Consider the following 25,635-nt stretch of genomic DNA (forward strand, 5'->3'; position numbering starts at 1 on the left):
TGTATTGGACACTGACGGTCTGGGTCATCCACTTTATTCCCAGCAGAACTGGATTGGTTGACTGAGGGTTCGGCTGGAACATCTGTTTTGTGCGCGCTCACAGAGGCTTTGTTGCTGTACTTTGTGGGTTTCTCTGTTCTCGAAGGAGCGTGACTGCTGGAGGTGGAGAAAGTGAAACTTGGATCATTCCTCACCTTTGCCTGTTGTTGGACGAACCTGGAGAAGAGAGAGAAGGGAGGAAATGCTACTCCGTAGTCCTCCTTGTACTTGGATCCCTTATCTATCCATTTCTCTTGAAGGTTGTAGGGGAGCTTTCCCACTATTGGGTTTACCCCACGAGCTGCATCCAAATACAAGAGGCCTGTCAGGTAACCTTCTCCCTTAGCACACTCCAGTTCGAGGAGAATGTCACCCAGTTCTCGAAGCTCGACATTATCTTTGTTGGTTAGCTTCGGAAAGTCCTCAATCTTCTTAAGCAGTGCATGTTCAATGACTTCTGGTGTCCCATAACAGTCTTCGAGACGTTGCCAAACCAGGTTGAGGCCTGCTGTGGGATTGCGGATGTGCGCTGAGCGAATTCTCCTCGCCTGTTCTGACGACTCAGCTCCGAGCCACTTTGTCATTAAATCTAGTTCTTCTCTGGCTGACAGATTCAAGTCCTTGGTGGTACTCAGGAAGGACGCTTTCCATGACCAATAATTTTCAGGATGGTCATCAAATTCCAGAAGGCCTGAACTTAACAATTCTCAGCGGATGAGGTACCTAGCGAGGTCTTGTGCACCTTGTGGCTCGGGTAAGGACTGCTTGGCTGGATTGGCTGAGTGCTGTGGAGGTCTCTGCAGGTAAGTCTTACTTGTTTCTTCTCTTTTAAGCTCAGTGTCTCCGAAAACAGGCTGTTTGTTACTGTGGTGAGTAGCTGGTTCTGCGTCGAGATACCTGGATGTTTCCTTGAAGTACAATTTGGAGTGTTGTTGGACATACTCACTTGTACGTTGCACTGGACTGAGGGGCTGTTCTGGAACATATGGTTCATGGCTGTGCTCCCCGCCTTCGTTCTCCTCACCTTCTTCATAAGCTGCAGCTTCAGCTTCAGCGGTAGCGGCAGCTCTCTGGCTTTGGAGAATGTGGAGACTAGCGTCGAGGTCAGCTCTCTGCTTCATCACACTAGCGTCGAGGTCAGCTCTCTGCTTCATCACACTAGCTTCTTTTTCAGCGAAGGACAATTGAGCCTGGGTAGCTTTTGCCTTGGCATGTGCTTTGGCGGCTGCAGAAGCTGTCGATGACGATGGTCTGCTGGACCGCCGAGATGATCTAGAGGATGCTTTAGAGGACTGTGACTTGGCATCATTTGCTCGAAGAGGCTCATGCTTCTCGGTTGGCTGGTCGACGTCCTCTATGGTATATTGTCTTCCTGAGCGTAGACTCATGGTAGCTGAGTGGTATCTTCTTGTGCTTGAGCCCGCTGTGCTATTGTCTTTTCACTATTCTGCCCTTGCAGCGCGTTCCTATGCAGAGCTAGACAGGTAGCTAACAACTTGATATCTTCCCATAAAAATCACAAGGCTTGACTTTTCTTGTAAACTTTACTGAAAGATTCTTATTGTGAAACTGAAATACAATACAGAAATGGAAGCACACATTAGTATACAAGCACATAACTGATATGCATACACAAATTTAGGTACGCCTGAGCAACACAGTACATTTGGCATGTAACTTACCAAAACACATGGAAACACAGCTTACTGTGAATATACATTTAGCAAACTGAAAGGCATTCTCTTACATTCACTTTAAATTAGCCCTGTACATAGTGCATCAAAATACAGCTACAAGTTAACCAGCTAGACACAGAGAGCGAGGTTTGCTTACAGAGAAAGGTTACAAACTAAACATTTTCTGCAAAATATAGTGCACACTAATCATCTATAACATTCTCAAGTACTTACAGACAAATAGTGTCCAAGGCCAGAGCGTAACAAGAAAATAACTGCCAGACCATGTGTCGAGCTGCAGGTCTTGTGCTAATACAGTAGTTTACTTTACTGCACTTTACTGCACTTTACTGCACTTGCTAGGTACCAAATATCCACTAGGTGGCGGCACACAATGGAAATCGACCCAAATTACTCAAACCCCTGAATTAACTGGAAAACTAACATAAATTCCCAAAGGAAGGCAGCACAATGCATGTGAGACACACTGGGCTAGTCAAGCAATACATTTGTAGTGAAATTTGAAGCACAATTTCAGCACTGCTATCCAGTACTGACCTTCAGTGCACAAGCTGTACAGTTATTAATTCGGTATCTTGTGTATAACTTAAACTGCTGTATTTTCTTTTTATAATGAACTGACTGTGAAAGTGCACTTCTACAACAAACAATATGACCACAGAGGTCAAGTGAAATAAGAATAATATTTTTGATTCTGTGCTGTGTAACCTGTGTATAGACTGCAGTCTGTGTGGCCAAGGAGTTACATACCTAGAGCACTAATGCAGATGAAAACATTTGCTTTTCACAGGTGTCAACTTTTGTTAAATTGTTAAATTGTACAAAGTTCATTGATTAAACTTTTATGGTCCCATCTCTAACATACAGGTCTGACTAGGAGCTCAATCGTCACTGTGACAAAAATAAAGTATTTTTGTCTCTGTTACTTTAATTGTGGGACCTTGCTGTGCACAAATTGACTGTCATGTTGCCCTTCATTACAATAGTGACTACATTTCAAAAGTGGTTCATTGGCTGCAAAGTGCTTTGGGACATCCTGAGGTGTTATATAAATGCAAGTTCTTTCTTTCTTCCCTTATTGTAAACTAGATTGCTCACCTCAATACATGCATAGGGTTAAGGTCAGTAACTGCAAGTTGTTTCTGCAAAGTGATGTCAATTTTAGTCTGGCACCTCAGGGTAAGGCAAAAAACTGCATAGTTCAGGAAGTCCTTGGCATGCATGGTTTGATTGCTCACGTTATACCTAGATGAGGATATGCCTAGCAAGTCATTCAAAATATTTGGCACAGATCAATGAATCAAGCCAGCTATTCAATTCCTGACATTCTGGGGTAATGGTTTTGATTGATGCTGTGCCTGGGGTGGAAAAGCAGATCGTGTCTGTGAAAGGGCCAAGGCCTGTGATTCTTCATAGTCCCTTTAACAGACAGCTCTGTGGCCAAGAGTTCCCAATGGTGGACTTATACTTGGCTGCTTGCATTCAACTCAGTAGTCAGTCTGAAGCCAGTAGAGAGACTGAGCTGAATCAATGGATCCGTGTCAGCATTTTGCCAATAAGCTGTTCCAAGGATTAATTTTATGTTGAGAAGCTGTTTTGACATTTTGAGAAGAGCAGCAAATATTGTAATTATTATACTATTACTGCTCATTTACTTGTATAATGTTAAGTAAATGTGTCTGTTGGTTTATAGTCTGAGCCTTTGTTTGATAGAATGTGGATTCAATCTGCCTATCGTCAATGAGGAGGTCATGTGGCACCATGTGATATATTGAAGTAAGCTGGAGTATGATGGCAAGATTCTCTGTTTAATCCCTGAGTTTTGTTCATTGGGCAGATGAAGGCACACTCTGACTCACAGGGGGCTTACAGGACTAGTCATTGACGCTGAACCCAAGTAGTATGCCTAGCTTAAAAACACCAAAACATAACAATGGTGGCAGTTTGGTAGGATTTAAAAAATGACTACAAGGCTACAAAATTTTCAGATGAAGGCCCAATTTTGAACTTCAGGCTATATCGGGCAGGTGGTTGTTGGCGTGGTTGCAATGTTCACCTGATGTCAGCGAAAGTCCTAAACCATTTTGATTGTTGGGCCTCACTTAAATTTAAATGGTGAGCTGCCCGTGCGATGTGGGGACCGACAAGAAGCTCGCTGTTTCGTTGGAGGGCGGAAAAGCCGGTGTAGCAGTCATAGAGCATGGGCCTGCAGAACCGTATTAAAGGCGGGGCGGAAGGGGATGGGATGGGGGGGGGCGCGATGGAAAGAATTATTGAAGGGGTGGGGGGAAGGAACGTCAGCGAGGTTAGGGAGAGCAATTATGCTCATCTTGAAATTTGCCATTTAAAGTGCCTTTTCTTGTTAGATATGCTTCCAGCCACTGCTTTAAACGGCACTGGTTGTAGCCATTTCCGGCATTTTATAGTGGGAGGGTCCAGCACTCAGTCCTTTACCAAAGTGGAATTGCATCCTAAATACATCCGGAGACCCTGATTTGCAGGTCCCACCCGCTTCCTGCCACATAAATCGAAGCCCATTCAGATATCCCAGTGGGCGGGCCTTGAGTGGCAAGTCAGCAGTAAATCAAATTTGAAATTTTGGAACTTGTTAGTGCCTCATTCTCATTAAATAACGGGAAGTTAGAGAGACCACAATTGGGGCCACAGGGCCAGGAGTAGCTTGTTTGGCTGCAGAGGAAATAAAAGACAACTGGCAAAATTTTCTGAGACCCCTTACCACAGGCAGAGCCTTGCATGCATCAGGTATTCTATCGGAAAATTGCGGAGACAGAGTCCATGATTTTCTATCACATGATATTAGGATGAATCACCCACTGCAGGTGAGGCCCTGCCTGGGATCTCAGAAAATAGTGTCCAAGGAGAGACGCTGAAACAGGAGGCTGAGCTTCAGGCTGACGAGAAGGAATGTTAGCATAGACCTGAAACCGATGACAGACAATTGCAGCACGTAGATGCTCTACACAAATTCAAGCTTCAGGAAAAGAAGCAGCAGCAATATCACTAGACGGAGGAGGAAGAAAAAGAGCAACAACATGCATTTGAACTATCAAGAGAGGCATATCATCAGTGAGGTTGGTAAGTGAGTGTACGGTTGACCTAGCCCATAATTCTTTACTGAATAATTTTGTTAAATCCAGCCTGAAACCAAATTTTAAAGAAGGAAAGAACAAAGGTGGATTTTTGTGTGTATTTGTGTTCTCGGTTAACTACCGTAAGTGGAACATAAGAAATAGGAGCAGGAGTAGGCCATTTGGCCCTTCGAGCCGGCTCCGCCATTCAATAAGATCATGGCTGATCTACCTCAACTCCACTTTCCTGCACTATCCCCATATCCCTTGATTCCCTTAATATCCAAAAATCTATCAATCTCTGTCTTGAATATATGGTATCTGGATAGAATGACTTGTATCACCACTCAGTAGTAAAGTGCTCATAGAATTTTCTAAGAATGGATCCAGTGGAAAGTGTGTATTATGAAATAGTAAAGCATGCTGTTCTTACCGCTCATGACTTAACATTTGAATAGTACAGGCAAAAGCTTAGGCAGCTATGGAAAATACCCTATGGAACTTGCACAGAGTAAGTGAGGTTAAGGAATGGGCCTGTAAAAGCAGTTTGAGATGATTTGAGAGTGTGAGTTCCTGGATGGGGTATGTGGGGGCAGAGCCATTGCAGCACCAAAAGAGGAGGCTGTGCATTTTAAGGGGCAGAGAAGACCCAAAGATCAGGGAAACTACAGCCTTGTAGGCCTCAGCAGTGTTTGAGGCCTGCACAGATAAATAAGTGGGGGCCTCTATGGTGGAACAGCTGATCTCCACTAGGCCCTCTCCCTCCAATCCCTGACCTCAGAGTCACTACTGCTGCTACCCTGAGCTAAAAGCCATCTTCCATGTGGCGGTCCCAGGTAGCGGGAAGGAAATTGAGGTCGGTGTGGTGAAACAGTAATGGTCATCACCCGATTTTGCCTCATTCTCCGCTATTTCTCCCCACTTTGAACAGGATCATGGAGCAGAATTCAGCCTGCATGGTGGGAGAGGAAACTTGCATATAAGTAAAATGTAGAGGATGAGGGACAAAAGTTCAGCTAGCTTTTGGAGAGCATCTCAACTCATCAGCAGCTTTTGCCAAGGCCAAAAAGGCAGGTGATTAAAAAATGGGAGAAAAAACTGAACAGAATGGGAGGCTAAGGTCAGGTGTGCAGACAAGAGGTGCAGTAGCCAGCACTCAGACCTGAGTTGATGCTGCTGAAGTCAAGGTAGTGCTGCCTGGGGTACTTGTGAGGAGGAATTCCCTCTGTGCCACTCCATGGCACCAGCCCCATATGTCAACCTCAACAGCAAGGAGATGAAGCCAAGTCCTTGGCCACAGCTAACTGTTACTGTCTTCATGCACCAGCTCTCTGCTGCACGGTAGCCACGGGTGTCCAGATGGCACAGCACAACATCTGCCTATCTGCTGACCCAGACCTTGAGAAGGCAGGTCCCTCATGTCATTCCTAGGTAGGTTTGCTAGGGCCTGCAGAAATGGTTGGTGGCGTTTTGGTGGATGTGGCCAATCTGGCAATGCTGGTTCCTGGTCATCCTGACATACCTTATTTCATGCAGTACCATGTAAAGCATGACAAGTTGTGATTGATGTGCTTCTAAAGAACCTTCCAGCATAACAATTGTCATGCACTCGCATCTCAGCGATTCCACCTAGTGGGCTGCTGGCACAGGGTCCTTCAAGGAGAAAAGACCCCATCAGCAGAGTGTGTGCCAAACAAGATCATTTCACCTCTGCAAATGAAGGAATGTTGAAGGGAAGGCATGGAGCACTACTCAGGCAGTCTGACCTGCCTGATTTCCTCACCCTGTTCTCCCCTTCCTCCAAGCATGTGAACTCGGTGGATCACCACTGGCAAACGAACTGGGGCCAATAAAGGAATATGGAGGCAAAAAAAAAATTACTAACAACTCTGTAAAGTCTCATGAAAGCCTGTTAGTAGAAAGAAAACTTAAAATAAATTCATAAGAAGGGCCAAAATGAGGCCTAAAAACACTTTAAAATTTGTAGTAACAACAGAAAGTGCTGGAAACACTCAGCAGGTCAGGAGGCATTGAGGAGAGGAGAAACAGAGTCAATGTTTCAGGACGAACCCTTCGTCAGAACTGGAAAAGGTTAGGGAAGAGAGATTTTTAAGCAGGGGCAGGGGGGAGGGGAGGAAAGAACAAAGGGAAGGTCTGTGATAGGAGGGAAGGCAGGAGAGATTGACTGACAAAAGGGATGATGGTGCAAGGCAACAGGAGAGGTAATGGGACAAGTTAAGAAATAAAAGATGGCTCTAGATGATGTGTGGATGACGATGGCAGCAACATTAACAGCTACCATGTGAGGAAACAAGAGAGAAAAAAATATATAAAAAAATACAGGGGCCAATTTATAGTCTGAAGTTGTAGAACTCGATGTTAAGTCCAGAAGGCTGTATAGTGCCTAATAGAAAGATGAGGGGCTGTTCCTCGAGCTTCGTTGGAACAATGTAAGAGGCCGAGGATGGAGAGATCAGAGTGGGATTAGAGGGGAGAATTAAAGTGCCAGGCGACCGGAAGCTCGAAGTCATGCTTGTGGACTGAACGGAGGTGTTCCGTAAAGCGGACACCCAATTTGTGTTTGGTCTCCCCAATGTAGAGGAGACCGCATCGTGAGCAGCGAATACAGTATACTAAATTGTAAGAAGTACAAGTAAATCAACAAGAAACAACCAAGAGCACAACTAGATAGGAAGAAGTACAGCGATGATCCTGGCTTCACTAGACCATTCACCATGGAAGAGCTGGAAACTGGTACATCTAATCTAAAACACGGGAAAGCAATTGGTCTTGACAACATAGCAACGGAGCAGATAAAGCATTTTGGACAGCAAGCAAAGAAGTGGCTCCTACAATTGTTCAACCACTGTCTGGTAACACACAAGCCACCTAATATCTGGCAGAAGGCACATGTAATAGCACTATTAAAGCCTGGAAAAGATCCCTCAGATCCTAAGAGTTTTCGGCCAATTTCACTGTTTTCCCACACCGATAAGCTGTTTGAACGCCTGATACGCAATAGGATAGCACCAACTGTAGATGAGAAGATCATTCCAGAGCAAGCAGGTTTCCGCCCCGGCAAATCAACAACAAGCCAACTGCTCAACCTCACACAACACATCGAAGATGGTTTTGAGCAAGGGATGGTAACAGGTGCTGTTTTTGTAGACCTGTCAGCAGCATACGATAGTGAACCATAGACGTCTCCTCTGCAAGATTCTAGAGATGACAAAAGAGATTCACTTAACAGAGCTGTTAGAAAGCATGCTTCAGAATCGCCGGTTCTATGTTGAACTAGGTGGGAAGCGCAGCAGGTGGCGTATTCAGAAGAATGGTCTTCCTCAGGGAAGTGTGCTTGCACCGCTGCTCTACAACATCTACACGAATGACCAACCTATAGACGGTGTTACACGCCGTTTTATATATGCTGATGACTTATGTGTCACTGCCCAAAGCACTGATTTTAACACCGTGGAGAAAACGCTTTCTGAGGCCTTGGAGGGACTAAAATCTTACTATGAAGAAAACCACCTTCGCGCAAACCCATCAAAGACGCAAGTTTGTGCATTCCACCTCAGAAACCGTGAAGCCAAACGCCAGTTGAAAGTAACCTGATGTGGAGCAACACTGACGCATTGCGAGCACCCTATCTACTTAGGAGTCATCCTTGACCGATGCCTCACCTTCAAGAACCACATCGAGAAGACAAAGGCAAAAGTGAGTGCACGAAACAACATCCTGAATAAGCTCACTAACACAAGATGGGGAGCAAGCCCGAAAACATTGCGAACCAGTGCACTTGCTCTTTGCTATTCCACTGACGAATACGCCTGCTCTGCATGGGAAAGGTCTACTCATGCCAAGAAGATGGATGCCGTTCTGAATGCAAGCTGCCGATTTATCACAGGTTGCTTAAAACCAACAAACACCAACAGCCTATATATCCTGGCAGGTATCGCTCCCCCTGATATAAGAAGAACGGTAGCCAGCAAGAAAGAGCGACCCCGTCAAACATCAGATGAGAGGCACCCTCTACATTGTCATACACCTACACCCAGCTGCCTAAAGTCAAGGAAGAGCTTCATGAACAGTGTTGTTCCATTACAATCAACCTCATCTGAAGCCCGCATCGTCTTGTGGAAAGACCGGCTCGCCAGTCTTGAACAATCCCCAGCGATGGAAATTTTACCTGATGAAAGCCTTCCCCCAGGAGCTAATTGCAACTGGGCAATCTGGAAGTGCCTTAACAGACTTAGGACCGGTGTAGGTTGCTCAAAGGTGTCACTAAGCAAATGGGGATATTCAACCAGCCCGACAACTTGTGAATGTGGAACTGAGGCACAGACTATGCAACATCTCCTGCAATGCCCATCGTTAGAGGAACCCTGCACTGTTGCAGATCTTGCCGAATCCAACAACAAGGCGCAAAAATGTGTCCAGTTCTGGCTGGGCTATGTATAGACTGTCCGTGGACACGATAAGAAGAAGACCTGGAAGAAGTGTTTGGGGCCCTGGATGGTGGGAAGGAAGGAGGTAAAAGGGCAGGTGTTGCATCTCCTGCGCTTGCATGGGCAGGTGCCGGGCGAAGGGGAAGGGGTGTTGGGGGTGATAGAAGAAATTAAAATTTGTAGGTCTTTTAAAGGCCCACCTCCCTAAAAGTCCATGCCGAGGGGTTTGCTGAGCATGTTCGGGGCTTGGCAACCATCATGGAATGGGAAATGGAGCGGTGCCCTTCCCTGCCCTCTTTTGAATAGCCTGATGAAGCTCCTGTCTACTATGGATGGGAGCTTCAAACACCTGTCGCTGGCCTGATCACATAACGGAGCCGGGCCCAATCTTCCAGAACTGATTTACACTGGATTTCATGGTCTGGTACAATCCACTTGCACTCGAAATGGGGTGTTCCGGACACTAAAATCATAGAATCATATAGCACAGAAGGAGGCCATTCGGCCCATTGTGCCTGTGCCGGCTCTTTGAAAGAACTGTCCAATTAGTTCCACTCCCCTGGACCTAGTTCTTTTAAACACGACAGTCACTTTTCATGTTTAGTCCCCCAGCACACACACATATACACACACACACATAAAAGCTCTGCACATTTCTTATGATTGTCTTGAGCATGGCCTTCACAGGCAGAAAGGTTTTTGTTCCCATTCGTTTCTGAGAACCCATCTTAGGATTGGAGCACCGCATGGAATAGTGGTACAAATGGATGAATAGTCTGTTCCTGCATTCAACTGCTTAAGTAAGCATCCTTGTGTCTAAAGCTAGACAGTGAAGGTCAGCAGTCTATTCGATTGTGGAGAGCATCACAACCCAGCCCAGCCCTGTTCTCATCTGAAATCCATACACAAGCATTTTGCACCATTGTTTATTGGGATACCAATCAGAAGAAGGATAGGAAAATAGGAATTGCTACAGGAAAAAAGATGAAGGCCCATCTAGTTTGCCTTCTACCATCCCGGTAGTCGCATGACACAATGAAAATGGGGTATTTGACTAATCATGGCAATCAATCTCTATCAATTCGTTTACAACAGACCCAGAAATAACGCGAGAAAAACTCTGTGTTGGAGAGCTTTGGGAACCGTGGGGGAAAAATTTGGTTGCTTTGCACCTCCCATTAGCGCCCCCTTAGGGCGCGGCGATGTTTGCGCTGCTCGCGAAATTGACCAGACATTTTGCGGCAGCGCTAAACACTACCGCCATGATCTCCTGCGCCCGCAGATCGTGACGTCAGTTGAGTGTGCAACGCCCCAGTAGCACCCCGGACCAGAGATTGAGTGGCGCCCCCTGCCTTACCGCCTGCCGCTAGCAACAACAGGTTGAGGGGAGCGTTTTGTAGTCGGGAAGGGACTGGGGGAGCGCTATTTAAAGGGGACCGCTTCCTGCATTTTTTTGTCGACGACATTTTTGCACCACGCATTCTGAGAGAGAGAGAGAGAGAGAGACTTCTGGAGAGATTCAGGGGGAGGAATTCGGTATCGACCCATTTGGGGCGCAATTATCGGCCGGGCGCAAAGATTAGCACCTGGCGCTAATTATCGCCTCTGACTGCAAACTTGGCTTTTATCGCCCCTGGAGGTGATTGGAGCACTAAATCAGGCGCTACACACCTTTCTTAAGGCGCTAAGGCCGAGGAGCGAGGCGCTACCTCAGAGGGTGGGCGCAGCGCAGGTGCTGTCAGTTAGCGATTGAACACAGACACACTGACGCCAGTCAATTCTTAAAGGGGAGGGTCGATCTTGCTCTGCAGCCACACCCTGCTCACTGGAGCCTTGAATCTCAGCCTGGGCAGACCTGTGGCTAAATCTAGCAGCCAGACACTATGGAAAGGGCCAGGGAGCGAGCACAGCGCTTCTGCGAGCTGGCTTTGGAGGCTCTGGTTCGCGGGGTGGAGCGCAGAAGATCCATTCTGTACCCAAAGAGTGGCAGGAGGCCTTTGCTACGTGAGTACAGAAGAGTGTGGAGGGAGGGGGCTCAAAGCGTTTCCTCAAGCAGCATGGTGCCTAGGACCCATGTGCAATGTAGGAAAAAGTTCAACGACCTCACTCGGGTCGTCAGGGTCAGTGCCTTTTTTTTCAAAACCTCTTCATCCCTCCATCTCAACCTCACTCTATGGCCACAGGGTCTTGAAAGTCCCCCAATGTCCAACACTCATCCAACACCTATGGCCCTTTCATCAAACACACATGCACATTCCACACTTTGCATACAGTAAGGGCTATTCAACTATGGGAGGCACATCAGGCAAGACCATGGCTGCATACAGTAAGGGCTATTCAACTATGGGAGGCACATCAGGCAAGACTATGGCTGCATACAGTAAGGGCTATTCAACTATGGGAGGCATATCAGGCAAGACCATGGCTGCATACAGTAAGGGCTATTCAACTATGGGAGGCACATCAGGCAAGGCCATGGCTGCATACAGTAAGGACTATTCAACTATGGGAGGCACATCAGGCAAGATCATGGCTGTATATTTACTCAGACGCCATCCTTTTTTTTGCAGGCCAAGCTGACTCATAATAGGAGACAGCAGCAACGCACCGGTGGAGGGTGGCCTCAGCTGCAACCCCTCAGCAATCTTGAGGTGCGCGTCCACAGGATTGTGGCAAGCCGGGTGATTGGTCCCGTCGCCACTGGAGACGCCGACCCCATTCTGGACAGCAATGGTAAGATCACCACCTTTTTGTCCTCTCTCCTTCCAATTGTTCCTCACAACAGCAGCCTTTGACACTTTCAATCCAAATCACTAAATTGCTGCACTCATGCCTCCCTTGCTGCCACCCTGTCCTCACGCTAAAGCCACTCTTGTACCTCCCTGCTGTCAGATGGTGATTCACCAGGTGAGGAGACGGGCCCTCAAGCTGCCAGTGAGAGTGAAGCTGAAGGCGAGGAGGAAGAGGAAGCCGGACCATCAGCGCCACCCTCAACCGAGGCAGCCCATGCCCACACTGGGGGCACACCTTCCCTGGAGGGGAGCAGGAGGGAATGGTCTGATGAGGGTAAAGCTCCAGGACCCAGCAGGCTGCAGCAACGCGATGGGGGTAGGGAAGCTCGGGGGCCTTCTCCCCAGAGGGAGAGCATGGCCTCGAGTCCTGCTGCACTGGACGCAGACGAGGAGCGGGTCCTCGCTGAAATGAGCGTCCAGGCGGAGCAAAGGCACACTGAGCTCATGGCTGCAGTGGCAAGGTTGCCCGAATCCATTGAATCACTGCCAAGGAGTGTGGAGCACTTCGCTGTAGCACAGGCGGCTGCCACGCAAATGCTTAGTGCTGCAATGCAGTCAGTGGCTGGTCTCACGCAGACGCAGATTGAGGCCACGCAGGCACTGACTGCTGCCATCCTCGCTGGATCAGGCAGATTTCCCCGGGGCACTCACCACGCCGCAGCAGGCCAGCAATCTGTGCACCATCAGATTGCTCCGGATGCTGAAGTGCTGCCCCGTGGGAGTGCCAGTGTGTCGGTCGAGCAGGGAGTTGCTGTCCTCTCTCAAGGTGACAGCATTCCTGCTGCCACCACTGGCACTTCTCCATTGCACTTACCACCACCTGTAGGACAGACTGCTGCCACCCATGCAGAGTTGGTGCAGTTAGCAGCCGGGCCCTCCAGGCCCAGAGCTGGTCCAGGCCGTCCCTCAAGGGCATCTACAATCTCAGTTTCTGACACTCAGCAGCCTTCCCCCAGCCTTGCTCCAACCACTGGGGTCCCATTACGGAGGAGCTGCAGGGTGGGAAGGGGGAAATTTGCCAAGGGAAGTAGATCACACTCGAAGGGCAAAAAGTAGGAGGTGTGGCAAAATGTTTTTCATTGTTTTATTGAAGGCCGAGGTTCGTTGTCAAATTTTTGTTACTGTTTTGGACATTGTCTCCAGGTTGTGAGAGCCAGTTATGTGAATGACTGCTTTTTTTTGTGTTTCTTTCTATTACTTTGTCATGCGGAAATGAGACACACAGAGTTTGTGAAATAAAGAATTGTCTGTGTTCAAAATGTACATGTTTGGTCTTTGCACTCATTGTTGCCTTGACCGGCTTAGGGGTTGCGGGATGCTTTCATTCAGGTTGTTTGAATGGCAGAAGCCATTCCCTCAGAGGGGGCCTAGAAGTGACTTGCTATGAGCCTTTGACGAACGACCCTTCCATTTTGTGCCTCCCTCCCGCCTTGGTGCTGCTGATGATCATCCTCCTCATCTTCCTCCTCCTCCTCCTCCTCTGGTGGTGCTCCAATGTCTGGTGGCATTGGCTGGGCCCTGAGGATTGCAAGGTTATGCAGCATGCAGCACTCAACAACGAAGTGGGAGACTCGCTCAGGCGAGTACTGCAGGGCTCCTCCAGAATGGTCCAGACAGCGGAACCGTTGCATGAGCAAGCCGATTGTGTGCTCAACAATGTTCCTGATAGCTTGATGGCTCTCGTTGTATCGCAGCTCAGCAGGTGTGCTGGGCTTATGGAGCGGTGTCATCAGCCAGGTGCACAGAGGATATCCCTTGTCCCCGAGAAGCCAACCTCCTGGGTGATGCGGTGCCTGGAAAAGGTCTGCCACAGAAGTCTGGCGCAGGATGAATTCATCGTGGCTGCTGCCAGGAAAGTGGGCATTGACAGCGAGTATCAGCTGTCTGTGGTCACAGACCAACTGGACGTTTAAGGAATGGAAGCCCTTTTGGTTGCGGAAATCCTCGGCATTCTCTTGCGATGCACGCAAAGCGACATGCGTGCAGTCAATGGTGCCCTGCACCATGGGGAAGCCCGCTATCATGGCAAAGCCCATTGCGCGTTCTTTCTGCTTGTCCGGGGTCATGGGGAAAGAGATGTACTCTCGTCTCCTTTTAAAGGGGGCATTTGTTACCTGATGGATGCAGCAATGCACTGCAAACTGGGAGATATTGGCGATGTCCCCAGTAGCTGATTGAAATGAGCCGGTGGCATAAAAGTTGAGAGCCACTATTATCTTCACTGCCACTAACAAAGATGTCCTGCTCCTCAGTTGAGGCTGCAGATCTGGCTGAAGCAGGTGGCAGAGCTCAGTGACCACCTCCTTGCTGAATCGCAGCCTTTGCAAACAGTGCTCCTCAGACATATTAATGTAGGAAAACTGTTGGCGAAAAACCCTGGGAGGGTAAGGTCTCCTGTACCGAGGCCTGTTGGCCCTCCTCCGTCTGGCCATGATTGCCACTCTCTCTCTGCGCCTCTGTGCCCTCCGAATGTGATGGAGAAGGACGACGTTCCCATCCATTGCAGCCCCCATAGTATCTGGGCAATCAAAGTTATGAAGGTCAAAAACCAAAGTACCTGCAAAGTTATGGTCAGAAGCCAAAACTACCTCAGACAGCGTTGACTCAATTCAGAAGTCTCTCTTTTTCTCCTTGTCTCTCTGCAAATCTCTCTCGCTCTCTCAGAATGAGTGGTGCAAAAATGGCTACCACACAAAAGCCAGGAAGAGGCCCCCTTTAAATAGCGCCCCCCCCCCAGCTCCACAGCGACTGGGATGCATTCCAGTCAACCTGTCGTTGGTAGCGCCAGGCGGAAAGGAGGGGGTCGCCACTGAATTTCCGGTCCGGGGCGCCCCAAGGGCGTTGCACTCTCGAATGACGTCAAGATCTACGTGCGCAGGAGATCAGGTGGTATTGTTTAGCGCCGCCGCAAAATGTCCAGTCAATTTCACGAGAGGCGCAGATATCGCCGTGCCCGGGTGCTAGTTGGTTTGCGCCCCACTTAGCGCCCTCTTAAGGCGCTAACGGGTGGCGCTACCAACTGAAATTTTCCCCCTCAATGTTGTGTGAAGGAGTTTTGGGTACTGAGCAGCACTTTGCAGGTTCATTTTGATTTGACCTTCCTTGCATCAATTTAGAAGAGACTGTGGGGGCTGCACTCTGAGCTCTTTCCCTGGGCCTCTCCAGCAGATTTGATGTACAGGTCTCTCCAGGCCGAGATTCAAGGCTGCAATGAGCAGGGTATGGATGGAGAGCAAGATCGACCCTCCCCTTAAGAACTGGCCGGCGCCAGTGTGTCTGTGTTCCATTGCTGACTGACATCACATGAGCTTCGCCAGCGCTCTGAGGTAACACCTCGCTCCTCGGCATTAGCGCCTTAAGAGAGGTGTGTAGCATCTGATTTAGCGCTCCAATCATCTCCAGGGGCGATAGAAGCCAAGTTTGCAGTCGGAGGCGATAATTAGCGCCAGGCAATAAACTTTGCGCCCGGCCAATAATTGCGCCCCAAACGGGGCAATACCGAATTTCTCCCCCCTTAAGTCCAAAGTCACCTTTTTCTTCCAAAGCATATTACACTTACCACATGTCATGTCTCAAATTACTCATATACTATATCCCAAATTGTTATTTTTTGAAAGAAATCTATCTGATTTGGATTTGAATGATCTTGCCTCTTACGAACCCATGGACACATAGTCAATTGCAGCATCTAACTGCTATGCTGGCTGAGATCAGCTAACTCAGCAGAGAGCAAATAGTTTTTAAAGGTTTATCTTTTTACTTTTTGATTTGTGTTTTTCTTAATGCCCAGTGTTTACAGATATAGGGTATAGAAAGGAGCATTTACCTTCCAGTAATAAGCTCGAATACAAGAATTCCCAGTGACCAGAAATCTACACCAAAATCATGGCCCTTATTCAGAATGATCTCAGGTGCTACATATTCAGGAGTGCCACAAAACGTCCATGTTTTCTGACCTCTGGCAATCTTCTTAGCAAATCCAAAGTCAACCTGAAAACAGAGGATCAGTGAAATGTATTCCAATTATCTACACTATTTATTCTAAAACTATGATGGCTGTGAAAAGGCACAGGCCTGTGATCCCAGCAAATATGCAGAGTTCACATCGGCCAGAAACATCCACCATTGGCCTCGATGGACGTTGCGGCATCAGAGGGATGTTTATTATTTTGCATGGCACTGACAGGTGCCCGCACCACTAAGGCACATCTGGTACACCCACCATGGTGGGTGGAGAGGCCAGGAATTCTGGTGCAACTTGCTGGTTCCTTAAAAAGGATTTAAACTCACCACCTCTGGGTTGCTAGCCCAGTACCATAACCACTACACTAGTGTGCCCAAATGCATTTAGTTCTTAAGAACTAACATAAGAAGAACATAATACTTACCAACTTTATGTATCCCTCAGTATCCAGCATCAGGTTCTCTGGTTTCAGGTCTCTGTAGATGACTCCAATATGATGCAGGTAATCAAATGCTTCAGTCACACAAGAAATACAAAACTTTGAGGTGGATTCATCAAAGCAACCTCTGCCACGAGAAGAATGTATTGAGACATATGGTCAGTGAGACAAGTAGAATAAGATAGACTTCTACCTTCAAAATTCAATAAGGCTTGCTTTAAAAAGACAAATACAATGTTTGTGTGCAAATATTAGGTCAGCTCACCTATCCCTAAGGATGCTCCAGATCTCTCCTCCAAGGCAGGCCTCCAGCAGCATATAAACATACTTGTTGTCTTTAAAACTGCGAAACAGTCTACAACATCAGAAAGGGAGAAAACAGATGGCACACAGCTTGTGAAGCTCGCTCAAAATCTTAACAGAAGTATACTGTGGGAAAACATTAATAACAATTCAGTAGTGTTTGCAGATTTGTAATCAGCAAGTTAACCAAAGTTAATTGCAAACAGTTGCAGCCATGTCAACGATTGTAGCTAAATTAGCGTTTGGAATTAGTATAAAGACAAAGGTAATAGCCCTTTTATGCTGGAGGTATTAATTTGACATATGGTGAAACACATGTGCAAAGCAATAATCAGAACATTGGTGACATTTTTAATGTTAGCGAAGAGCTAGATGTTCTGTTGACTACTAATATTGAAAATGTAAATGAAGTACAAAAACATAGCGTTGTCCCCATGTATCCCACTGAAGTACACTTAAAAACTAAAAAATATATTATCAAAAAAGCATAAAGAATGAGCATTATAAATACAGCATTCAAGGTTATAAAATTCATTGCCTTCATGAGTATTGTGATTGCTACATTATAATTTCTCACTATCTATCTGGACTGGTTCATTTGTGCAAATGCATGCTGTATCCAATTGTTACCCATAGTGTATTCTCAACATTTTTTTAACGGTTTGGATATTTCTATTAAAGCAAACTCCCATTTTTCTTCCTGTTGTCTCCCTTCGAAGGTCTCCCAGATATGATACAACGAAGCCACAGTAATAGGATAGGCCGCTGCTGAGCCGCTTTCGTGTTTTCTGCCAGAGGCTAAGTGAAAGCAGGCTGACCGCTGTCTCTTTCACAGTGTAGCAGAGTTTGGCAGCTCAACGGGTTAAACTTGGGCCCGGAATTTGCGGTCGGAGGCGTACCTCCGGAGTACGCCTCCAACCCGCTAAAAATATCCGCACTTACCTTCAGGCTCCCAGGCGTACACCTGTGTTAAGGCCCACGGATCCCAGGGATGCAACGGTTCAGAAGTGTCCCTGGGTTCACGTGCGCCAGGTCCTCCAATCAGAAAGGAGGATTTCTAATATGCTTATGGGGAATCCATTTATGAACAGAATCCCCATAAGCATATTAGGAATCCCCAAATAATTAAATAATTTATACAACTGGAATAAAAATAAATGTTCCCATTTTCAAATTTAATTAAAAGTCCCTTCAATAAAGCATACATAATTAAAAAATTACATTTTTTGAAAAATAATTTTAAACATTTTAATCCAGGCCAACATTTGCATAAACTAATTTTAAGGCCACGATTTCGCCTATCGAGGCGGGGCCAGGGTCAGTGGCGGGGTGAGACCACGCTGCTGGCTCCAGCCCACTCTGTGAAAAGAATTTTACGTTGCTTGGGCTTGTTAAGCCCAGCCAGCACGTTTGCCGGCCAATTTGAAGGAAAAGTCACTTGATGACGTGTTATCAGCCAGTTTCCTTAAAGGGACCATGCGCAATTTGATTTTGACAGTTGTGCTGTCAGTGTTCTACAGCATTGAGGTGCTGCAAACACTGACAAGTACTGCATAAAGGTGCAGGGCTGCACCCAGGCTCTCCTATGACTCCCGCTATATGCTTATGGAGGGAGTCACAGCACATGGGGAGGACCTCTTCCCTTCCCATGGGCGGAAAAGACCTCCCCAGGAAATCAACACAGCCTGGTTGCACAATACTGGAGGGCACAAGCAGGGATGTCGTCAGGAGGACCAGGCTGCAGTGGCGCAAACCTTTCAATTATCTCAGTAGAGCACGAAACGTAACTGCAAAGCCACACTCAGCCTCATCCTGCTGTGCCACTCATCACATCCCCATCACTCTGCCTTCCCTACCCTACTCCTGCACATCCTTACTCACACCAACTTACCTTGCACCTCCACCCATCTCTCTCTATCTATATTATCACTTCCCCATTTCACTAGCCACCCCTCACACTCACCCTCATCCTAGTCCAATCGTACCAACTAACAACGCATAAGGGTGTTTTAGCCAATGTTCATGTGAAATTTCTGTTCATGTGGTGTCAAACATTGAAATCTTTATTTTCAGCACTTTGTGTTCTTGGATTTGTGTGCACCTATGGAAGTGGCTTACTGAGTTGCAGTGAATGGTGAGACATAACGGTACCCTCCGCAATGGTGATGAGTGTGAAAGGAATGGCTTGGGCATTGTAGGGATGCTTTATGGTGTGGTGAGTTGTGGTGCCAACCTGACGCATCATGTGGCAGCCAGGGTGTACAGTATCAAGTGAAGTAAATCTGGCCATGGTGAGGCCATCCCTGGCCTCCCGGGCAGCAATGTGGTCGGGTGCTGATGCCGTGTCCTATGCAGCACCAGCTGATTGTGGAGAAGGTTGGTGTTGTTGTTGGTGCTGTTGGTGTGCCCGATGCTGCTGGTGTTGGGGCTGATTGTGGTGGATTCTGAGGACCAAGGTGAGTTAGTTTCAAGGCCACCGATACTGATGGAATAGTTGGCAGGTGAGGTTGAGATGACAGAAGCGATCTGTCAATGGTGAGAGAGGTTGTTCCAATGAGGTGGCACTTGATAGAGAGTTAGCTTCAAACACTTGCGAGCTGCATAAAGCTCAATCTGTCTTCAAAATGCAGTAAGTAACAGCTTCTAACCTTGGAAAGTGATCACCTATGAAAAGGGAGCTTTAATAGACCATTTACAGCTGTCAAGTAAAGAAATCATCACCTGCTGACACAACACCGGCCCTCCTTACCTCACGTGATCCCCAAGCAGCGGGGAAGCCATTGGCAAACTCTAAAAATCTAAAGGTGAGCTTAAAATACTAGTTAATTGCTTCTTAACAATCTATCTAATGATCTAAATTGCCTCCCCAGGGCGCTTGGTGTCGGGTCTGTTCAGCGATGACAGACCCGACATCTGGGAGACTAGTGTAGAGGCGGGTTGACACCGGGTTCCTTACCCGGTGTAAAAAAAAAACATTTTCCCAGCCTACCCGCCACCAAACGCACCCGCTGACCCCCGAAAAACTCCCCCCTAAGTGTTTGTGCATGATTTTTTTATTTCCAAATTTTTAATTTCAGATTTATATTAACCCTTACACTTTCACGGGCATTTGCTGGGCTGTAGTTGGGCAAATAGCCCAATAGCCCAACTCTGCTCCAGGGAAAGTGATTTTTGAGTCGGTGCGGTAGATCGGCCAAGGTGAACCTTGACAGATTGCGTGGGTTTCCTCCGGGTGCTCCGGTTTCCTCCCACAGTCCAAAGATGTGCAGGTTAGGTTGATTGGCTCTGATAAATTGACCCTTAGTGTTAGGGGAATTAAAATGTGTGGGGTTACGGAGATAGGGTGGGATATGTGTTGGTGTAGGGGTTACGGGGATCGGGTGGGATATGTGTCGGTGCAGGCTCGATGGGCCGAAATGGCCTCTATCTGCACTGTGGGGTTTCTGTGATTCTGTGATTCTGGGTTTTCGCACATGTGGAAACACAAAATTTGCGGGGCCTTTTAGAAGGCTACGACAGCATACGCGTACGCTGTCATTGACACCGCAAAATCCAGGCCCTGATCTCTGTCTTCCTTGGTGCTGTACATAGGTGCTCCAAAACACAATGCCACAGTACTGGTTATGCCCTCTATATACTGAAAGCAGCTGAACGTTGTGGGTGGTCCAACGCTAGAGCATTGGGGTTGCCAGCTGGTAAATCTATGGCTCAACTGACTTTTTTGGGCTGAGTTTTCCTTTGCTTGCTTGATATAGCAGCAGGCAAAGATGGAAAATGGAGTTGGGTGTCTCATGCCAGATCCTCTTGAGTACGCTGCCAGAAATGTTCACCCTCTCCCTGTCACCCAACCACCACCCCACAAGTAGGGAATTCAGTCACTTGATCCTTGACTGCCCTGCTGCAGTTAAGTTACAGTGGAGACGAACCCAGAGAAAACAGCCAATTTCCCTATCTCCTGTCAGTGTACCACTCACCCCAGGTACTGGCAGCAGATGGCATGGAGGATAGCTAATGTAACCCCACTATTTAAAAAGGGTGGTAGAGAGAAAACGGGGAATTATAGACCGGTAAGCCTGACATCGGTAGTGGGGAAAATGCTAGAGTCCATTATAAAAGATGTAATAGCAGAGCACTTGGAAAACAGTGACAGGATCGGACAAAGTCAACATGGATTTACAAAAGGTAAATCGTGCTTGACTAATCTACTGGAATTTTTTGAGGATGTAACTGGTAAAATAGATAAGGGAGAACCAGTGGATGTGGTGTATTTGGACTTTCAGAAGGCTTTCACTAAGGTCCTGCATAAGAGATTAGCGTGTAAAGTTAAAGCACATGGGATTGGGGGTAAGGTACTGACTTGGATAGCGAACTGGTTGGCAGACAGGAAGCAAAGAGTTGGAATAAACTGGTCTTTTTCCGAGTGGCAGGCAGTGACTAGTGGGGTACCGCAGGGATCGGTGCTAGGACCCCAGCTATTCACAATATATATAAATGATCTAGACGAGGGAACTAGATGTAATATCTCCAGGTTTGCAGATGACACAAAGCTGGGTGGGCGTGTGTGCTGTGAGGAGGGTGCAGAGAAACTCCAGTATGATTTGGACAGGTTGGGTAATTGGGCAGATGCATGGCAGATGCAGTATAATGTGGATAAATGCGATGTTGTCCACTTCGGTGACAAAAACAGGAAGACAAATTATTATCTGAACAGCAATAGATTGGGAAAAGGGGAAGTGCAACGAGACCTGAGTGTCCTTGTGCACCAGTCACTGAAGGTAAGCAAGCAGGTGCAGCAGGCGGTTAAGGCGGCAAATGGTATGTTGGCCTTCATAGCGAGAGGAATTGAGTACAGTAGCAAAGATGTCTTGCTGCAGTTGTACAGGGCCTTGGTGAGACCACACCTTGAGTATTGTGTGCAGTTTTGGTTGCCTTATCTGAGGAAGGATGTTCTTGCCATGGAGAGAGTGCAGTGAAGATTCACCAGGCTGATACCTGGGATGGCAGGAATGACGTATGAGGAGGGATTGGGTCGATTAGGCTTATATTCGCTAGAGTTTAGAAGAATGAGAGGGGATCGCATTGAAACTTATAAAATTCTAACAGGACTAGACAGACTAGATGCAGGAAGGATGTTCCCGATGGCGGGGGAGTCCAGAACCAGGGGTCACAGTCTAGGGATAAGGGGTAAGCCATTTAGGACTGAGATGAGGAGGAATTTCTTCACCCAGAGAGTGGTGAACCTGTGGAATTCTCTGCCACACAGGGCAGTTGAGGCCAATTCATTAAATATATTCAAGAAGGAGTTGGATATATTTCTTGAGGCTAAAGGGATCAAGGGATATGGGGAGAAAGCAGGGACAGGGTACTGAATTTTAATGATCAGCCATGATCTCATTAAATGGCAGAACGGGCTCGAGGGGCCGAATGGCCTACTGCTGCTCCTATCTTCTGTTTCTATGGGTGGTGTTACTTGTCATGGGAGCAATGGGAATCCTGCTGTTAGCCATGATGGAGGGAGAGGGTCAGCAGGTGGCTACCTCTCCCTCTATCTTCTGCTCCCATACCCGGACCAAGTGTCCCAGCAGCTCATGTAGACCCTTCTTACACATTTTACATTAAATCTTCTGAATGCTTCTGTTCTCTTTAATGCTTTCTCCTGCCTCCTTCTGGTGCAGAAGCACGTTACACTGGAACACCACTCATCTGCTCTCACTGGTTGGAGTTTGCAGGTTTTCTCACTGACCACTAGATGGAACATGGCACAATACTGTAGTAGAGTCCCCAATTACAGTGGAGAAAAGAAAACTCCAGCTGATGCTATTTGGCACTTTCATTAATTTCTTAAGGGCAGCCTTTTAAAATTTATTTTCCCTTGGTATTAAAAATTCAGATGTCACGGTAGTGATTAAATATGAATGAAGTAATTTCCGACTTTTAACTATTGTCACCTCCTTTTCATTCCATAAACCGAACCCATGAACTTTTTGATCACATATCATATTCTGCTTTATGTTAGGCTCAAACCATAAGCGCTCTAGTGCTGTAGATTATTAAATAAGGCAGCCCTTAAAGGCCAGATGGTTCTTCTGAGACAGCAAAGACACTGGTGCAAAAGCATGTCTTCAACAATTTTATCAATAATAGTGTTTAATTTTACAAAATTAGGAATTCATTTTAACCCATTGAACACCTCGAAGAAGATGGCCCTTTTGGCATCACACAGTTTCCTAGGTGAGTTACCTTGTTGGCCACTTAGGCCAGTTTGGGCTTCTGAAGTTAATCCTGATTTTCACACAATAGTTTGACCTGGTCACTTCAATAACATGGCCAAGTCAAACTGCAATGTGCAGTCTGCTGAATAGCTAAAGTATTCTGGCCTTTGGAGCCAGTTTTTAACTAATTAGTGACTGACTTAAACTTATGTGGATTCTAACCAGATCTAAAATGACAGGATGGAGGAGCTGGACAAAACTAGTTAGGGCTTTTCTTTTTAATTGTAAAATAAAAATAAAAATAAAGTCCATTTAATTAATAAATAGTTTTAAAGTTAAAATAAGGGATCACAGAATCACAGAATCACAGAAACCCCACAGTGCAGATAGAGGCCATTTCGGCCCATCGAGCCTGCACCGACACATATCCCACCCGATCCCTGTAACCCCTACACCAACACATATCCCACCCTATCCCCGTAACCCCACGTATTTAATCCCCCTAACACTAAGGGTCAATTTATCATAGCCAATCAACCTAACCCGCACATCTTTGGACTGTGGGAGGAAACCGGAGCACCCGGAGGAAACCCACGCAAACACGGGGAGAATGTGCAAACTCCACACAGACAGTCACCCGAGGCCGGATTCGAACCCGGGTCCCTGGCGCTGTGAGGCATGATGAAGAATAGGCTAGAAAAAGAATAGGTGAAATAGAAGCAGACAGGCAGAGCAGAATTTTTTTTTAAAATTTAAATTTAAAATAGTTAACAAATATAAATTTATAAGTTTAACAATAATATAGCAACAAAGTTACTCTCAACAGCTGAATAGCCTTGTTGCTGCAAAAGTGATTTTTTTTTCAGTGAGTTAAAATCATTTCTAAAAAATAGTTGGTAGAGGTGGAGCTCCCAGCAATCGGCCAGTTAGGAAGATAGAAGAAGGGTCATTTTATGATTGCACGCACTTGCCAGGAAGCATCACCTGCTCGAACTGCACATCAGAAATTCAGACACGGGTGATAATTTTACCTTTGCGAAGCCAATGGAAATAATGGATGGATTTGAAGGCAGGTCCTTTGTCAAAATAGAAAAGCTTGACAGCGGTTAGGGAATCCACTGTCAACCCGCCTCCACATGGGTCTCCCAGGTGTCCGGTTGTCAGTGTTGAGCAGACCCGACACCAAGCGGTGGGGGAGGCAATTGCCATCATTAAATTGATTGTTAAGATCTAATTAAGTGTTATTTTATGCCTACATTTCAATTTTACGTGCTCCCCTAAGAGTTACCTGCTGCTCAGGGAACACGTCAGCTCAGCATTGAATTATCTCATGACCTGACAGCTGCCAAAGTTGTATAAAAGGTCCCATGTTACAGCTGTTCACTTTCAAAGCTGAGAAGCTGTTGGTTACTGCATTTGGAAGTCATATTGAGCTTTCTGTAGCTTGCAAGTGTTTGGAGCCAACTCTCTATCCAGTGTCACCTCATTGGAACAACCTCTCTCACCATTGACAGATCACTTCTGTCATCTCAACCTCACCTGCCATCTATTCCATCAGCATCAGTTCCCTTGAAAATATCTCACCTTGGTCCTCAGAATCCCACCAAGATCAGCCATAACACCAGCAGTACCAGGCACACCAGCAGCACCAAGAACAACACCAGCTGTCTCCGCAATCAATTGATGCTGCACAGGACACAGGGCATCAGCACCCGACCACATTTCTGCCCGAGACACCAAGGATGGCCTCACCATGGTCAGATTTACTTCACTTGATACTGTACACCCTGGATGCCACATGATGCATCAGGTTGGCACCACCCCACACCAACAACATAAAGCATCCCTACAATGCCCAAGCCATTCCTTTCACACCCGTCACCATTGCGGGGGGTGGGGGGGAGAACCCTTATGACTCACCATTCACTACAATTCATTGGCCTCGATTTTAACTGACCTGTGGAGTCGGGATTAGAGGCGTGCAGGGGGTTAAAGTCCCGAATTCGGGGGTCCCGACACTATCCCGCCCCAAACCCACCTCCATGTAAGTTTCAAAGGAGGCGGGTACATGCCCCGCACTGGGACCCGCCTACCCGAGGTGGGAAGGGATTAGTGATAATTAACTGCCTGTTAACAGGTCTATAACAGGCAGTTTTTAGCCTAATCCCGATTTGAAAGCTTGAAGTGTGGGATTCCCGACAGCTCCAAACCACACCAAGTTAGAGGAGTCGGGCCGTCGGGTTGAAGGACTTGGAGGGGTCGAGATGTCGGTGTTCAGGTAAGTGATGGGTGCATGAGTGCAAAGGTAAGTGTGTTTGGTGTGTCTAAAGTGTGTAAAGAAGTTTAAATTACCTGTACTTACCTTTTTAGTCTTCCTTCCTCTAGGTTTCGGGAGTCCATCATCTAACCGGCACAGAAAGCAGAACGGCTGCAAACTGTCAAAAGTGACAGCCTGCAACTTTCTGTGCCGGAGAGATTTCTAACTGTCTGTGTAGAAGGACTCAGGTTAGAAGTAAGACTGTCAGTGTTTGACAGCTTCAAACAGCTGTGAAACACTGATATTTCATCTGTCAAAACGTCTTGACAGATGAAATTTCAGTCTATGACGTCACCTGTTGCCGGGTGGCCCTTAATTGGCCTGCTGAGCCCGCT

At 46.9% G+C, this 25,635-nt stretch overlaps 1 protein-coding gene across 1 annotated transcript in view; it reads right to left on the reverse strand.

Moving 5' to 3' along the window:
* prkg2 (protein kinase cGMP-dependent 2) overlaps positions 1-25,635 on the reverse strand; it is a 179,100-nt gene that overhangs the window by 41,690 nt on the left and 111,775 nt on the right. Inside the window, exons 10-12 of the mRNA XM_085965162.1 lie at positions 16,734-16,823; positions 16,454-16,595; positions 15,892-16,055 (exon numbers count right to left, since the gene is read on the reverse strand). Coding sequence (XP_085821288.1) covers positions 15,892-16,055; positions 16,454-16,595; positions 16,734-16,823 — 396 coding nt within the window. The remainder of the gene's footprint in view (positions 1-15,891; positions 16,056-16,453; positions 16,596-16,733; positions 16,824-25,635) is intronic.

This window comes from Somniosus microcephalus, chromosome 2 (genome assembly GCF_052327205.1).
Source record: "Somniosus microcephalus isolate GS21.2 chromosome 2, FLI_Smic_1.0, whole genome shotgun sequence".
Taxonomy (NCBI): domain Eukaryota; kingdom Metazoa; phylum Chordata; class Chondrichthyes; order Squaliformes; family Somniosidae; genus Somniosus; species Somniosus microcephalus.